This window comes from Budorcas taxicolor, chromosome 18 (genome assembly GCF_023091745.1).
Source record: "Budorcas taxicolor isolate Tak-1 chromosome 18, Takin1.1, whole genome shotgun sequence".
NCBI classification, from domain to species: Eukaryota; Metazoa; Chordata; class Mammalia; order Artiodactyla; family Bovidae; genus Budorcas; species Budorcas taxicolor.
The window spans coordinates 9,491,978-9,509,910 of record NC_068927.1 but is presented as its reverse complement, the minus strand read 5'-3'; the positions used below and the strand labels follow the sequence as shown (position 1 = coordinate 9,509,910).

General features: G+C 40.4%; 1 protein-coding gene and 1 non-coding gene across 2 annotated transcripts; one reads left to right on the top strand and one right to left on the bottom strand.

Moving 5' to 3' along the window:
- The first annotated feature begins 1,382 nt into the window (after positions 1–1,382).
- On the top strand, positions 1,383–12,982 carry GCSH (glycine cleavage system protein H). The gene is made up of 5 exons (XM_052656462.1): positions 1,383–1,625; positions 5,034–5,113; positions 6,572–6,635; positions 11,966–12,097; positions 12,851–12,982. Exons 1-5 carry the CDS (start codon positions 1,478–1,480, stop codon positions 12,946–12,948), a joined length of 522 nt encoding a protein of 173 aa, XP_052512422.1. The 5' UTR covers positions 1,383–1,477; the 3' UTR covers positions 12,949–12,982.
- Positions 12,983–16,769: 3,787 nt separating this feature from the next.
- On the bottom strand, positions 16,770–16,873 carry LOC128064264 (U6 spliceosomal RNA). Its single transcript, XR_008200980.1, has one exon. It is a non-coding gene; the product is annotated as a U6 spliceosomal RNA (small nuclear RNA).
- Between the last annotated feature and the right edge of the window lie 1,060 nt (positions 16,874–17,933).

Sequence of the window (17,933 nt, the reverse complement as noted above, 5' to 3'; positions counted from 1 at the left end):
GGAAGTTAACCAAGATCTGGAGTTTAGAATACAGCACTGTGAATCAGTCAGCATCCCAAACAGTGGCAAGTAGAACTGAGCTTAAGAGCAGTTGACTGCAAATTGGACTGATGAGCAAGTTCTGCTACAGACACCTAGTTTGCTTAAACCATTGAATGTCTCCCTCATTCCACTCCTGGGAAAGTTAGTTAACCTTTCCAAGCCTCCAGCTCTTCATCTACGAAATGAGTATAATACCTACCAGTAGGGGTTTGGTGAGGATTACAAAGGTAGTGCATCCCTTCCAGGCACATAACAAAGGTTCAGTGTACTCAGAGGAAAAGACAACTCAGAGGAGCATGACAGCCCCTGCAAACTACTGCACAGATGTGTTGACATCCCCAGTTTTGTGAGGCAGAATCTCAGCACAACATTTGGGTCTCCCAAACACACACACACATATATTCGCACATATACTCATACACGCATATACTTCAAGGTATACCCTGTAATACTGACAGTGTGGAGATTGAGGTGTTTCTTTCTCACTCCAGTGTTTCTTTGCTGATTCTTGCCTACTCCACAAAATCTGTGTTAAAGGTGAGGTCTTTTCCCAAACCTAATTTTCTGTCTCCTTGGATTGGGTGAGACATGTCTTCTGCTTTTCTGCTAAAGTTTCAGTCACAGGACCGCTTAAGCAAGGAGCTGATCATGCTGGGTCTCAACTCTCTGCCTTTTGACTGCTACTGCAGTAGCTCCTGCAGTATAGACTCCACCAGAAGCCACTCCTGACCCTTCAACAAGTCCTTGCCCCTCTATGAGCTTCATGATTAGGTTTCTCTCCTCTTTGGAGACTGTAGGGTTTGGGGCATATGCAAAGTAATAAAGGTTTCAATATTTCAAAAAGTCAAAGAGAAACTGCATTCGTGTTAGCGCACCTTTGGCCAGTGCCCAACAACCAACTTTGGCTGGAATGATTCTTTGGATCTGCTATGAATACTGCTCTGGGTGACCTTGATCCTCTTTAGAAGGTGGAGACCTCATCTTTTAACAGGACTGGGAGCACCCTGCCTCCCCGAGGACCCAAGAGCACCACTCCTGCCTGGAGCCCGTCTCATAGCCTGGGTGGGTCTTGGAAGTCACAAATGCTGACCTACAGCTTTCACTCGCCCAGAAGCACCGCCTGAAGGCGTGGTCCCACCCCTCCCGGGACGCCCCGCTCCCGACGCCCCGCCCAGCTCGGCCTGGCCCGCCTAGTCCACAAACCAGTCCCCGCCCCTCGCCACCGCCCCTTCCGGGCCTCAGGGCTTTCCGAGCGTCCACGCCCTTCCCGCATGCGGCCCTGTCAGGCCCCGCCCCTCCCGGGGCCCCGCCCCCGCGCCCCAGTCCAGCCAGCTCGCTCCGGCTCGCTCCGGCCCGGGGCTGCCCAGTCCCGCCCCGCCCCCGCCGGCCGGGGTGCTCTAGGTGCCGCGCGGAGACCCTCTGCACCCGTGCGAACATGGCGCTGCGCGCGGTGCGGAGCGTGCGGGCCGCGGTCGGCAGCCTGCGCGCCATCTCGGCACCCAGCGCGCCCTGCTCGCTGCGGTCCTGGGGACTGCGAGCGGGTGCCGTTCGGGCGCTGCGCACCGGCCCTGCTCTGCTGTCGGGTGAGTGCTGGAGGGCACGTGGGCCGAGCCGGGCTGCCTCGGGGGAAAGGGGCTGGGCCTCAATCCTTACCTCGGGTCCTCGGCCGCGGGCCGCCCGGGTCCAGCGAGGCGACCTCTGCGCGTTTTTTGTTGCTGGGACCCCGTGTTGCGGCGCCGTTGCTACCTCCCTGAGCTGCTTGGACGGCCCCGCAGCCTTTGTCCTGTGGGTTGGGAGCCGGGGCGAGGGGGCGGGGAGACTGAAGACTGGCGCGGCCGCCGTGTCCAGGGTGGTTCTGGCAGGATCGTCGGCCGCTCGCTGCTGCAGACCTGGGCAAGGTTGCTGAGCTCCTTCGTGACCTTAGGTTCCTCGCATTTGTGAGCATCGTGCACCCTGAGTGAGGACAAGTAATAGGCTTTACTTTGCTATGCATATCGTCACTGTAAGTTCTGAAGTAAAAGTAAAGCAAGAGCATTTATTGAAACTTAAAGCACTGGGTCTAGTTTTACCAGCTAAAGCTAGCATAATGTTGCAGACAACTATTTCCTAAAGCAGTGCGATAGTCTCCTGGGTTCCACTGAGGACGTTCTGCTAAAGTCTGCATCGTCGTATATAAAGTATAGTCGTGAATGTGTGTTGGGCTGAAACGAGGCCTTACATACACGGGCTTGAAGTAACTGGGAGACTTGCCCGTAAATATCTTGGCCATCTGTGCTACTTCAGCACAAGTGAACGCAGAGCAAAAACTGCTGTACTTCATGCACCAAAATGTGAGGCACTAAGTGCACCTGTTCGCGAACTCCGGCTTCTTACTTGCACGGAGCACAGGTCTGGTGGCTGTTGTGTCATTAAGTTCGTTGTTTTAGAAACCTGTTTGGGACTAGAAAAGTTGATAAATTTAGTTCAAAGTCAAACATAACGAAGCTTACTTATCTCCTCCCCACCCGCCCACCGTAATCTCTCAGATCTGTTGGTGGTACCTATCGGTACGTTACTAATTTACATACATCAATACATTACTAATTTGAATATAAGGGAAAAGCATTTCTCAGATAACTGACTTAAAAGCTTGTATTTTTTTGGTTAGTTCAGTATTACTTTTTTGCATTGTCCTGTTAACTAGTTAAATATTGCCCAAGATATCAATAGCCATGATCTGGTTGAACACGAGTTTTCAATACTAGAGACTTGAGTTCCATTGGCTTCCTCTTCCTCTATGGTCACTTGTTTCCCTCGCTGGAAAAATGGAAATGATAATCCCTACTTTACAGACTTGTTGGATGAAATGAAACAATGTAACTGCTGTACATATAGCCTGATACATAGTAAGTACTTGATAATGTTACTTATTATATGTTAGTGTATAGAATCAGCAGAAAATTGATCAAATGTTAGTGTATTTGATTCAGTGACTTTGAAAGGGGGGAAAATGCAAAGTTCTCATAAATTACTCAAAACACTTTATTTTCTGGGGGCTGAAACCCATTGTTTTCAAGACTCAAAAGAAAACTACCAAATCTCCTGTTCACTTTTCCTCCCATTGGGCCAGGGGTTAAAGGAGAATTGTACCAATCATTGTTTTTAGCCTAAATTTCGTGGCCTGGTATAAAGACTTAATGGCCTTTGAGGCTAACAGGACCTGGGTGCATTTAGCTTAGCAATGTTGCTGCCTTTTCCTCTAAACTGTGGTTGCTCAGTTGCTAAAACTGAATGTTGAGAACTCTTGTTCCTCAAGATTATCTTTACAATTAGGCAAGATGGCAAGGCCAAGGTCAGGACAGTTTCAGAGAAGTCATATTTATGGTTGTCCAGTCCTTTCTATAAAAAAGTGTATTAGTTTAAACTGCTAGTTCTAGAGTTGTCACAGAATGTTAGGGAGAATTGAGTGCTGTAGCCAGATAACTATATACTCTATGTTTTGCTCAGAATCTTCTTACACTTTAAAAAATTACTTCCCTCCAACTTTTGATTGCTTACTGTATGCCAAGGACAGTGTTGAGAACTGGGGCTACGAATGCAATAAACCCTGCTCTTGCTTGCTTTGTGCTTGGTCTACTCCCCGGGGGAAGGTGACAGAAGAGCTGTATCTGTAGCATGTTAAGCGCCATGAGTGTGTTGGGGGGAGAGGTGCAGAGAGCTGGGGGAGCAGACTGGACGGCCCAGGAACCCAGGCTTGGAGGGCTAGATAAGGCTGCTGGCAGGAAGTTTCTAAGCTGAGATCAAAAGTCAAGAAAAGGCAGTGGGGAGAGTGGGTTGCAGTCAGAACACTAAGTACAAACAAACCTTAACCTTAGGGAAACATCAGATTGACCTGAAGCATTCAGTAATTTGAAGTGGAGCGGAGCAACTGACGGTGAGATTTTGCAACCTCTTCCACTGAGGAGTATGATATTCAAGTTATTTAATGATGGGGGTGGAAATTAATACTTTTTATTTACATTCTGCTATGTATCAGAGCTGTGTAATCAAGAGAGTTTAATGTTTTAAGTACAGTTATCTTTTGGGTTAGGGGTAAGAGTGAACTAGCAATACTTTTAAAACTATTGAAATTAACAAGCCATTTTCATATTAATTTCTGTACTTTTGGAAAACTGCTTCACTTCAGAATGTGGTATATATTTAAGATATGCTTCATAAAAATTTTTATTCTTTTAAGCAAGTACTATTAATTCCTAAGTAATTTTTTTCACATCACTCAAATTTTGGTAGGTCTTTGTTCCAGGAATCCTTGAGTAGTTTGGCCATCCTTGTATTTGAAAAGAAGCAGGTTATAAAGCCAAGGGCTAACCTGTCCAGTGAATGTTGAGCAGAGCTTGCCTTTCTACCAGTTAATGTCTTAGCTCTGAGGTGACAACTGAGTTCTGATGGTATAATTTGCTTCTCATAATGATGGTAGCCACTTTATTCAAGGGCTGACTTGAATTCAGTTAAAGTAGAATCAAGAACTTAGTCATTATAATTGTTCAAGGTCAGTTTTATTCTTGATACAGCTCTACCTAAAGAGGCACATTATTTTTTAGGTTAAATCATTTATGAGCAGTCTTTATGCTCCCAAAACTTCATCACTCTTTCTTCAGAGGGACAGACTTCTTTCTGCAAGACAGATCAGTAGTGGATAGGTATACATTTGAAATGTGCTCCAGTATTTGTGTGTATGATTTAGACCGAGTAATGTTGAGTACAAATAATCAAATCGCCAAAAGATCCAAAGGTATTTACATCAAGCCATCTTTGCCTAAATAATACCACTGTTGAGATGTGTCTTTTCATATGATCTATTTCGTCCTGGGCAGTATACTGTTGAATGACAGTGTCAATAAGTCAAACAGATACTGGGAAGGCCTTGCCTTTTGATAGCATTGATATGAAAAAAAAAATGCTTTTAAAGAAGTGATGCCACTGCTTTTCTGAAATGTTGGTCTTTATTTTAGTGCGGAAATTCACAGAAAAACACGAATGGGTAACAACAGAAAATGGTGTTGGAACAGTGGGAATCAGCAATTTTGCACAGGTACTAGATTGTCTTGAAATATTTAAAACAGTCTGCTCTTGCCTAAATTCCATTGTCTTTATCTTTTAAAAATTGTTTATTCTGCCCCTTAGTATCTTGGGCCCTTTAAAGGCCCTTAGAAGAACATCTGTCATAGGTGGAAAAAGAAAAACATAGGAAAGTGTATAGTGTTTTAAGAGATTAAAAGGTTAACAGTTAAAAAATTCAAGGGAAATGTTTGTTTCATATTGAGGCAGTTAAGGAAAGCAGCAGAACAAGCAAAAGGGCTGGAGTGTTAGTGTTTTGTGGATAATAGTGATATACACATGACCTGATATACACAGGACTTCCCTGGTGGCTCAGACAGTAAAGCATCTGCCTACAATGTGGGAGCCACTTCACTTTCACACATGACCTGGGGACTTGAAGAAGGAACACCTAGAATGGCACAGATTACACAAAGATAAACTTTTTATTTCGAGTTTATCTCAACTAATTCCACTATTGCCACTGAGCCTCTAGTTTGATACTGTGTAAAAGAAAACTACAATACTAGAAAACTACACCAGGACTTCCCTGGTGGCTCAGATGGTAAAGCGTCTGCCTACAATGTGGGAGACCTGGGTTCAATCCCTGGGTTGGGAAGATCTCCTAAAGGAAATGGCAACCCACTCCAGTATTCTTGCCTGGAAAATCCCATGGACGGAGGAGACTGTTAGGCTACAGTCCATGGGGTTGCAAAGAGTCGGACATGACTGAGCGACTTCATTCAAAAGAAAACTAGAAGCCAGACAGCAATATGGGTCAGTGACTTTTCAACTGGACCTCTGGGTGGGGTGGGGAGAGGAGGGGGCAGGGGATATTAACTGATTGGAGGATATGGTATTCCTCAGAAATGCTGGGATCTCATGTACTGAGAATCAATGACAGCCGTATCTTTGTGGGCATATCTGTGTACCTACTGAGGCCCAGTACAGAATGCTCTGTGAAATACTGTATAAATATTGTCCTCCTCTCCTCAATTTTATGAGAGGAAATCACTTAACATGGAAAACGACACGCAAAACAATATGTGGTGGATGACCTGAATCGTACAAGGGGTTGTAACCCGCTCAACTTGATGGAGAGATCACTGTTGATTAGTCAGCAAATCAATAGGAGAAATGTCCTCAGTAAAATTGCAGAAGTGGAAAAGCACAAAGTGTGTTTGTTCTTAAAGGAGCTAGTCATCTTTTCGGGGGCATATGGTTGGTGACAAGGGTCACTGCCACCTGTGGGCCAGCTGATGGCATGTTTTCTTGCAAGTTCTGAGGTAAGAATAATTTTGCATTTTTAAAGGGTTATAAGAAAAAACAGAATTTGATCCCTCAAGTGTAAAGTATATACTATTTGAATTAAAGGGATTAAATGCTTGGCTTGTTCCTAATTACTAGGTTTAATTTGATCTCTTAGAGATTTTTTTGTTTTTGTTTTTTAAAGGAAGCTTTGGGAGATGTTGTTTACTGTAGTCTGCCTGAAGTTGGGACAAAGTTGAACAAACAAGGTGAGTGTTTTTCTCATCTTGGTATGTCATGATTCATGCCATGAGTTTTCTTTATCTTGAATAATAACTTGTCTGCATCCTATTGCCATCCCTAGCTGTAAGGAATGATGATAGTGAAGAATAGTGAACATTTTCATATTTTATAATGGAAGGTAGGAAGTAGAGAGAAATGGCTTTTAGCACCATCCCTGCCACACATTGATGCATTAGTGATATAGCTGAGGTCTCTTAAGTTTAAAAAATAAAATCTGTTTTTCTTTGGAGGCAGTAAAGAATATCAGAACATGAGCTCGTGAGTCGGAATCTGGTTTTAAATCCAGGCCCCTCAACATATCAGCTGTGCGATTTGGCGGAAATTACTTAATGTAGATCTCATCTGTGAGTTAGGATAATAACTGCCTCATATAGTAGTTGTAAAGATTAAATGGAATTAGCATAACATCCAGCATAAGATTTGTTGTTGTTTAGTCACTAAGTTGTGTCCAACTCTTTTGCAACCCTTTGGACTGTGGCCTGCCAGGCTCCTCTGTCCATGGGATCTTCCAGGCAAGAATCTTGGAGTGGGTTGCCATTCCTCCTCTTCCTGACCCAGGCATGGAACTCATGTCTCCTGCATTGGCAGGTGGATTCTTTACCATGGAGATTAGTACTTGATAAATGTCAAGCAGTGGAACCACATGTATTATTATTCATGGGCTCCTTGACATGTATAAGACACTGCTAGAGAATTTAAATATCTGTTTTCTAATATCTTTGACAATATTTGCCATATCTTTTTCTGCTTAAACTTTCCCTATCATTTATCTTGTTCAAACTTTCTTTTTATCTGTACATCAGTTGTTTTCTTTTTTATGCTTAATTTTAAATTTCCATTAATATATGTTGAGTAACCTCCTTAAACTAATGAATGCTTTAAACTTTCTGCCAAAGGTGTTTTTTAAATTGGTAATGAAATTTATATATGGTGAAAATGCCTAGATCTAGATCTTAACTAGATCTAGGCATTAACTATATACTCAACTGTATAATCCAAACAGTTTTGGTAAACGATAACCTCTTCTCTGATTTCTGTCACCATAGATTACTTCTGCCTATTCTTTAACTTCATTTAAAAGGAATCAGACGACATTATGCCTGGTTTCTTTTGTCTATTGTCATGAGTTTGAGATACATTCATATTAAGTGCTCAGTAATTTGCTTTTTATGCCAGCGGTATCCTATTGTGTTTGCTGAAGTGGTTATACCATTTGTATTCTCACCAACAGTATCAGAGAGTTCCATGTACAACATATCTCATTGTGGTTTTAATGTGCATTTCCCTAGTGACAGATTGTTCACCTTTCCATGAGCTTTTTGCCACTCACACCTTTGTGAAGTCTCTAGTCTAATTTATCTTATCGATTTTCAGCATCTTTTATAAATTCTAGATATAAAACCTTTTTCAAATATGTATTTTATGAATATTTTCTCATATTTATGTATAAAACATTGTGTCTTCTCTAAGATATCTTTGTCTGTCTTCATAGTTCCCAGATTATATACCCCAGTAACATGAGGTGCTATGGGATATTTTTAATTTTTAACATCTGTTGGGCACAGCACAAACTAAGATTCAGTTAAGTTAACAATTTCAATATTGAAATCTTACTCTATTACTTTGGGTAATGTATCTTTGAAGCAAGTACTACACAGTTGGTGTGGAACATGAGGTTGGGCACTGGTTGATATGACCTGATTTCCTGATGGAGAACTTATACAATATGCAGCAGACATACTTATATCTGTAAATTGTAATTAAGAATGAAAATTCTGTTTTTGTTCAATTTCTGTGTTTGTTTTTTTTAAACTGCTACTCAATTGCTAGGATATAAAAACCTTCTAAGTAGTTTGGACCTGACCTCTTAATAAATTGAAATGTTAGGTATTTATTTTGGTCTAGGAGAAGGCAATGGCAGCCTACTTCAGTACCTTGGCCTGGCAAATCCCATGGACAGAGGAGCCTGGTAGGCTGCAGTCCATGGGGTCGCTAGGAGTCGGACATGACTGAGCAACCTTACTTTCACTTTTCACTTTCATGAATTGGAGAAGGAAATGGCAACCCACTCCAGTGTTCTTGCCTGGAGAATCCCAGGGATGGGGGAGCCTGGTGGGCTGCCATCTATGGGGTCGCAGAGAGTCGGACACGACTGAAGTGACTTAGAAGCAGCAGCAACAGCAGTGATTACCACAAAATCACCACCAAGGGCACTGAGAACTGAGAAAGGGCACAGTATGGGCAACTCAGGTCCATACCAAGGTTCATAGAGATTGAACATTTCATTATTAGGTATATTTAGCTGTGGGAGTTTTCACAGATGCCCACTATCAGATGAAGCAGTTCCTTTCTATATCTAGTTTGCTGAGATTATCATTTGTGGATGTTGAATTTTTGTTGAATTTTTTCCATCTGTTGACATGTCTGAAGGGTTTTTCTTGTTAATGTGATCAATGATTCATTTTTTAATGTTAAACATTCATTTTGACTGTTTAACCAACCTTGGATTCCTGGTAGTCATTGTGTAAGAACTGTTTCTTTAAAATGTACTGTTGAATTTGACTTGCTGTTTTTTTACATTATGTTCATGAGAGATACTGGTCTTTTCTTAAAATGGCTTTGTCAAATTTTGGAATCTGTTCTATCTGGTGCATAGAATAAGTTTAGAAATGTTCCCACCTCTTTTTCTGAAAGAATGTGCATCAGTCTTGCTAGCTCTTCATCAATTTTATCAATCTCTTGAAAGAATTTCTACTATGTAGAATTCTACAATGCTAAATTTTCTATTTTCCATTTCATTTATTTTTTCATAGCTTTATTTTCTTCCTCCAACTTAACGTTTTCTCGCTTCTGGAAATTTATGGGTTTGTTGGTTTCCACGGTTTTTCTTAAATTGACTTTTTTATCTATACCGTAAAATGCCATCTCCCTTGCGATGAGTGGCAGCTAAAATCTAGTTTGATGCTTTTTGTTGGTTGTGCTGGGTATTCGTTGCTGCAAGGGCTTTTGTCTAGTTGTGGGTAAGAGGGGCTGTTCTCTAGCTGGAGTACACAGGCTTCTCATTCCGGGGCTTCTCTTGTTGCGAAGCATGGGCTCTAGGTGTGTGGGCTTCAATAGTTGTGGCTCATGGGCTCAGTAGTTGCAGCATACAGGCTTAGTTGCTCCACAGCATGTGGGAGTCTTTCTGGATCAGGGATTGAACCCATGACCCCTGCAGGCAGATTCTTAACCATTGGGCCACCAGGGAAGTCCCTAAAAGTCTTTTTTTTTTTTAAGAATCAAAAGTGTCATAGCTTCTTTCGAATGTTGCCTCTTCTCTATAAACTGCCTTCTTTTGTTCACTTTCTAGTATCTTTAGAAGCCAGGTCATTGATTTTAAGATGTTATTTTTAAATAAAACCTAAAGATATTACCATTATCTCTGTTTCATTGACTACACTAAAGCCTTTGAGTGTGTGGATCATAACAAACTGTGAAGAGCTCTTAAAGAGATGGGAATACCGTACCATCTTACCTGTCTCCTCAGAAGCCTGTATGTAGTTCAAGAAGCAACAGTTAGAACCCTGTATGGAACAACTGATTGGTTCAAGACTGAGAAAGGAGTAGGACAGGGCTGTCTAGTGTCACTGTGTTTGTCTAACTAACCTATACACTGAGCACATTATGAGAAATGCTGGGCTGGACAAGTTACAAGCTGGTATCAAGATAGGTGGGAAAGGGACTTTCCTGGTGGTCCAGTGGCTAAGACTCTGTGCTCCCCAATGCAGGGGGCCGGGGCCTGGGGTCTGATCCCTGGTCAAGTAAAGTAGATCCCATATGCTACAACTAAGAGCCTGCATGCTGCAACTAAAGATCCTGCGTACTGCAACTAACACCCAGTTCAGTAAAAAAAAAAAAAAAAAAAAGATGGGAGAAACGTCAACCTCAGATATGCAGATGATACCACTCTAAATGGCAGAAAGCAAAGAGCAATTAAAGAGCTTCTTAGTGACAATGAAGGAGGAAAGTGAAAAAGCTGGCTTGAAACTCAACACTGAAAACTAAGACTTCATGACAAATAGAAGGGGAAAGGGTGGAAGTAGTGACAGACTTCTTCTTCTTGGGCTCTAAAAATCACTGCAGATGGTGACTGCAGCCATGAAATCAGAAGACGATTGCTTCTTGGCAGTAAAGCTATCACAAACCTCGACAGTGTGTTGGAAAGCAGAGTCAATAGTCTGCCAACAAAGGTCTGTATAGTCAAGGCTACGGTCTTCCCAGTGGTCACGTAAGGTCGTCAGAGATGGACCGTAAAGAAGGCAGAGCACCAAAGAATTGATGCCTTCAAACTATGGTGCTGGAGAAGACTCCTGAAAGTCCCTTGGACAGCAAGGCGATCAAGCCAGTCTATCTTGAGGGAAATCATCAACCCTGAATATTGATTGGAAGAACTGATGGTGAAGCTGACGCTTCAGTATTTTGATCATCTGATGCAAAGAGCTTACTCATTAGAAAAGACCCTGATGCTGGGAAAGATTGAGGGCAGAAGAATAGGGTGTCAGAGGATGAGATGTCTGGATGGCATCATGGGTGCAATGGACATGAACTCAGGCAAACTTTAGGAGATGGTGAGGGACAGGGAGGCCTGGTGCACTGCAGTCCATGGGGTTGCAAAGAGTCGGACATGACAGGGTGACTGAACAAAAGATATTATTTCCTTCTAAGTACTACTTTAGCTCTACCCCCACAAACTGGTATGTTATATTCACATTCAGTTCAGATCAATTTTAGATGGTCTTTCTTCATGTTCAGTGATCCTTTCTTCTGTATCCAGTCGACTATTAGTGCCATCTAGTGAATATTTTATTTTAGATAGGCCTTCCAGTTCTAGAATGTCCATTTTAAAAATTATTAGTTTTTTGCAGGTATTCCCCCAAACATTCACTCACTGTGATTTTGTAACAGCGGTTTTGAGATTTCTCTGCTAATTCCAATATGTGGGTCTGTGGAACATTTGGAGATCTTTATATTGACTACTTTTTCACTTTGGCAGGCCCATACTCAATCCTCTGACCCCTTGAGCAAATAAGACTATGATTTTTTACTTGTGTTCTAGTTACACTGTGCTGTTTGGATGGGGCAATGTTGTCAGGCTACAAATTGTATAAGTGAAGATCTTGCATGACAAAACCTATGGTTTTATTTAAAGATATTTAGATCTTTTTATTATGACTATAGAGGTGATCACTTTTCTCTATTTTGTATTTTGGGATCACTAACTTGACATTTCATATTTTCTTTAATTTTCTCAATTTAGAGGAGTTTGGTGCTTTGGAAAGTGTGAAAGCTGCTAGTGAACTCTATTCTCCTCTATCAGGAGAAGTAACTGAAATTAATAAAGCTCTAGCAGAAAATCCAGGACTTGTCAATAAGTCGTGTTATGAAGATGGTAAGTTGTTGCTGAAAATTTTTTTAAGGATTGTTTGCTGCAGTTAACATTTAGTCTAGACTATAAAGCAATCTTTAACTGATTGTGATTTCTTTTGGTACTTCTTGGTATTATAATAAATAGATATGCTGCTTTAAAAAGGAAAAACACAGGTTAGGTTATATTTTGGATCTCTCTCAATAAAAGCATTGCCTAATTTTATAGGGTTCTTAGTGTTGTAGTTGTAGACTCACTGTAAACACGTCAAAGTACTTACCTCTTCAGTCATAAAGATCTAATCACATTTTGTGATAAAGATGGTTAACAATATTTATTGCATTGTTTTCTCATATTTTCATCTTCTTCATAATGTAGTAAGGTAAACTAGTAGCAGTTTTTTCCCTTTCATAGATGAAATTCTCAAAGGATTTCTTTGGTAAAGTCAAACAGCCAATAAAATGCAAAATTAGCATTAAGTTGTAGTTTCCTATTTCCTATCACCTACTTCTCTCTTCTAATGCTTTCTAATGCCATTAATTTCAGTAGTTATAGTCTTGGTGTTCCTAATTTTATATACCTGTATATTTGGATCCCTGTGTAAAGTTGTTAATGCTTATTAACTACAACCTCAGATTTCTTAATCCATGATGGTACAATTTCTTCTGGTTCTTTATCGTTATTATATGTAAGAAATATTAATTCTTAAGGTTAAAATTTATGTGATTTTCTCTTTTAAAAGGTGATTTGGAATATGATACTTTTTTTTGGTTGCAGGTTGGCTGATCAAGATGACATTCAGTAACCCTTCTGAACTAGATGAACTAATGAGTGAAGAAGCATATGAGAAATACATAAAATCTATTGAGGAGTGAAAATGGAACCCCTAAATAAACTACTTTGAAACAACTTAATCTAGCATAGTTGTCTTAACTTAGTGGTGGATAGATATTTAAAAAGCAACTTTTAGCAAAAGAAACTACTTGTAACAATGTTTCCTGAAGAAAATACCGCTTAACTTTCTAATGACTTTAGATAAACACTGTGCATCTTTTCCACAGCATCCTGTGATTTTTAGGCTAGGCTCCAGTTATAATATTCAGAATTCCTGAAATTATCTCTGGTAAAACTAATTACAAAAATTATGTAATTCAAGGATAACATGGTTATCTTAAACCTTATATGACACTGTAACTTGCTTACAGCTATCCTTGGATTTGGGTCAAAATTATCTTCCCACTAGAAATAACTGCCAGTGGAGAAAAGTTTGTTAGTTGTATAGTGTCCAATGAAGAATATTACTATCTTAATTTTGCAATATACTGTGTTTGCTGGTGCTATTTTTATACAGTGAAGTAACAGCCTTGCAGGAGAATAAACAATTTAATAATATTCAACTTCTTAATCATGAATTTTGTTCTGCTGTTAATATTTCATAGTATGTTTCCTAGTATTTATAAAGATGCTAATTTTAACGTATGGGAAGTCTTTTCTTTTTTTTTTTAAAGGAAATTTAAGTCCTGACAATGAGAAAGTTCCAAGAAAATGTTTCCTTTTAGTCACAAACCTGGCTTTTCTTAAGCAAAGATCTAATTGCCTGATAACATCAAGTACTATTTTTTTATTATCTTTAATGTATTGAAAAAGAAATCACTGACTTTGTTTTTCTGTCATGCTAAATTACAAGAGTGGAGTAAAAACAAGAAAAGGTGAAATTGTGACCAGTCTGGTACATGACAACCTTAAGAAAGCTAAGCCACATAAGTAATGGGAATAGAAGTGGACACAGTGAAACTTGTGGCCAACATAGCATACAGTAAGAACAAACTCTTCTATCATTTTCCCAATACTGGAGGAGAAGGGAAGTATTTAGGCATTACTGTCTTCTGGTAAATAAAGAGCAAACACGAGAACCTAGAGTATGTAGATAGATAAGTAACATACAAGCCTTTCCTGTTCCTCTGTAAAATGGATGCATTCTTTCCAGGACTGAGCCAGTAGCCCTTTCACTGCTGAGCTGCCTGTCAGTGATGGCTCAGTGGGTAAAGTGTCTGCCTACAATGCGGGAGACCCAGGTTCGATCCCTGGGTCAGGAAGATCCCCTGGAGAAGGAAATGTCAATCCACTCCAGTACTCTTGCCTGGAAAATCCCATGGACTGTAGCCTACCAGGCTTCTCAGTCCATGGGGTCACAAAGAGTCGGACACGACTGAGTGACTTTTCCCCCTTTCCCCCACTTTGGAACTAGAAAGGGATGAGTAATAATTGCTCATCTTAGTCTAAATAATTAAATTTTGTTTTAAAGGTGCTCTTGTGTATTACCTTCTTTGGTCTTTACGATAGCCAGAGCTTGGTAGGGCATATCCATAACTACCACCATTTCACAGATTAGGTGATGGAAAGGATAAAAGCTGGAAGTTATGGTTAGGGTTTTCACATTTCCTGATTCACTATCAGTTCCTTTGCAAATGTGTGTTACTATAAAAATACAAGGGAATTCCCTGGAGATCCAGTGGTTAGGACTCTTTCACTATGCAATGAAAGTTAGGCACTTTCATTGCTGGGGCCCAGGTTCAATTCCTGGTTGGGGAACTAAGACTGCACAACGTGTGATGTAGCCAAATATATATATTCAAATGGGAGTCTAGTCAAAGCTATGGTTTTTCCAGTAGTCAATGTATGGATGTGAAACTTGGACCATAAAGAAAGCTGAGTGCTGAAGAACTGTGGTGTTGGGAGAAGACTCTTGAGAATCCCTTGGACTGCAAGAAGACCCAACCAGTCTATCCTAGAGGAAATCAGTCCTGAATATTCATTGGAAGGACTGATGCAGAAGCTCCAATACTTTGGCCACATGATGTGAAGAACTGACTCACTGGAAAAGGCCCTGATGCTGGTAAAGATCGAAGGCAGGAGGAGAAGGGCGCGACAGAGGATGAGATGGTTGGATGGCATCACTGACTCGAAGGACATGAGTTTGAGCAAGCTCCAAGAATTGGTGATGGACAGGGAAGCCTGGTGTGCTGCAGTGCATGGAGTCGAAAGAGTTGGACACAGCTGAATGACTGAACTGAACTGGGAGTCTGCTGGGGGAAGGGGATCGAATCAAAGAACAGCTATCACAACTTGGTCTTTTCACAGTTTAGAACATAGAGCCAATTCAATTCTGTTATAGTGCTGCTGAAAATAATAGGTGTTGAATGGCACTTCAAATGGACTAAATCAACAAAGAATTCAGTTTCTCAGACCTCATTCCTTTGAATCATTTTGGTCTTAATAGAGAAGCTTAACATATGTTTTGAATAATGCTCTCTAATTAAAACTCAAGAAATGAAACAGGTAACCCTGAAGGTTAAATTTCTTTTTTTTTTCATTTCCCCGAAGTTGACAGTCTTAAGTTTTAATAAGAAACCACTAGAGGGCTCGCGATAGGCATGCTAGTATGAAAATGAGGCTGGTACTTCCGATCACCTCAGCATAATCAACTTCGGAATTTTTCTGAATTTCTGCAGTTTCAGGCTGCTAAAATGTCAGGGTACCACCCACTTTCAGTTTTTAAAAATATGCTAAGTATATAACTGTCTTATTACTCAACAATCACTGTATTTCAGACCTAATCATATATCTATGTTTGTGATGAACTTTTTCTTACCAGCAACATGGTTTTACTATTGACTACTTCCTCCACTCCTTTTAAGTGGACGTTGGGTTAGATATAGGTTCAAAACTGAATGGTAAGTTTCTGTATACCTCCTGCCACCATTTTGGTGTTTTTATAACACCCCTTTGCCAACTCTGAGATCTTATTCTACAAGAACTTTTGTATCTTGATTCCATCTCTACTTCGGCATTTTATAAACATGACTAGCTAAACACACTTGTCCATTTATGTTTCTGCACAGTCATGCTATCAAACTTCTACTTGCTAAGCCTCAGTGGTGATTACAAGCCCCTTTAAAAGGGGTATGCAGGCATAATTAGTGTGAAGCACATCAGTTGCCACATCTTCCAACTTCCAAATGTACTTAGGGCAAGGTGCTTTCAGTCAACGTGTTTAATTAACAGTCATTTAATAAATCTTAGTTAAGACTTTTGGTATACTTCCCCAAAACTGAGAATGTAGCTTTAATGACTGGGGTAACATCCTGCTAGTCAGGTGGTTTCAAATTTTCCATTTTCAACATAACTGAAGGGAGGTCCTCCCTAACCAAACTGTCTGCTGAAGTTAAGAGACACAGCAGTGACAAAATCCCTTTCATGTGTGTCTTCCTATGAACAAGTTATTTCACTCAGCTTACATCTTTGAAAAAAAATGAATAAAACTGAGACTGAATCTCTCATTCTGGTAATATGTAATATTTTCCCATAGATACATGAATTGATGAGAGGACAGCCCTATATTCTGTACACTTTCAGGAACATTCTTTTGTTTACTATTTGTAAACACAAGGAATACACTCCTATTATTTGCTGAGTAGAAATAAAGGTGATCATATATCTGAAAACAAATTTGGTTGTTTTAACTTTACAGTCATGAAAAATTTTTAAATTTCATTTTCAAATTATATTTTTGTGTTATGTTAGGATGAAATTCTGTGGATAAAATATACAGTTATGAATTCAAGGGGAAAAATCAAAAGAAAAGTTTCCATTTTTTTTCTTTCACTTTATAGTTTTTTTCCTTTACAATTAAAAAAAATATATAGAATGCTTCACAAACTTGTGTGTCATCCTTGTGCAGGGACCACACTAATCTCTGTATTATTCCAATTGTAGTATATGTGTTGCCAAAGCGAGCACAAAATTTTCCATTTTTTTCATGTATTTTGATAATCTGGATGTTACATCCTTTAACATTTATGATTGGGAACTTCCTGATGTCCCAGTGGTTATGATTCTCGGCTTTCACTGCAGGGACCCAGGTTCAATCCCTGGTTTAGAGAAGTGATATTCCATGTGGGTCAGTCACGTAAAAAAGAAAATATAATTGAAAATTTCATGTTTTAACACACAAAAAATGTGGAATGAGGCATGCAGTTTTGCATAATTCTTAGAAGTATACATAAATACTATTAATTACAGGTTATAAAATACAAAAGATCCAAAAGTGTATTTTTAGGTAGAGAATACCTTAAGTAGTCATATTCTAGAAAAGTACGTTGTTCTAAGGTCTTAGAATGTCGTATTTATGTCATAAAAATGGTCTTTCCTTTCAATTGATAGGCTTTGTAATTAATATAGTGTATGTCAATCACCTTGGACTCTTTTGAGACCCCATGGGCTGTAGCCTCCCAAGCTCCTCTGTCCATGGAATTTTTCTAGGAAAGAATACTGGAGTGGGTTGCCATTTCCTTCTCAAGGGGCTCTTCCAAACCCAGGGATGGAACAGGGTCTCCTTGCACTGCAGACAGACTCTTTACCATCTTAGTCATCAGGGTAGCCCACACAGCTTTTAATCAACAGTGGTATAAAAGGCTTATATTTCTCAAGCAGTAATAGTTACACTTTTAAAAGCAGAAAGGCTTTGGAACCAGAACTGAACCACCATGAATGCCTGATTTCGGGCAGTTTCCCACTCCTGGGTGCACATTGGGATGCCCGAAAGTACCAGCACCAAAAGTGGGAGGGGAGGAGAGGGGGACCTTTCACTGTCTTCAATGAGTTCCTCAGCTGATATAACGACGTGGGGCTATTTGACATCTGTGGAAAACATGCCAACGCCCACTTCACAGGTTGTGCTGCTACAAGACTTGGGTTCCAACTAGTCCCGCCCAAAGAAGCGGCTTAAACGCCTACTGTGAAGTTTCTGGCCTGTACTGCCCCGGCACAGTCCTTATGTGGGGAAGGGCAATTTGGGGAC

What these genes read in the sequence shown, in the direction of transcription:
- GCSH (XM_052656462.1), top strand. Translation starts at nt 1,478, where the DNA reads ATGGCGCTGCGCGCGGTGCGGAGCGTGCGGGCCGCGGTCGGCAGCCTG. An exon ending in CGGCCCTGCTCTGCTGTCGG is followed by an intron (nt 1,626 to 5,033) that starts GTGAGTGCTGGA and finishes TCTTTATTTTAG; the next exon opens with TGCGGAAATTCACAGAAAAA. An exon ending in GAATCAGCAATTTTGCACAG is followed by an intron (nt 5,114 to 6,571) that starts GTACTAGATTGT and finishes TGTTTTTTAAAG; the next exon opens with GAAGCTTTGGGAGATGTTGT.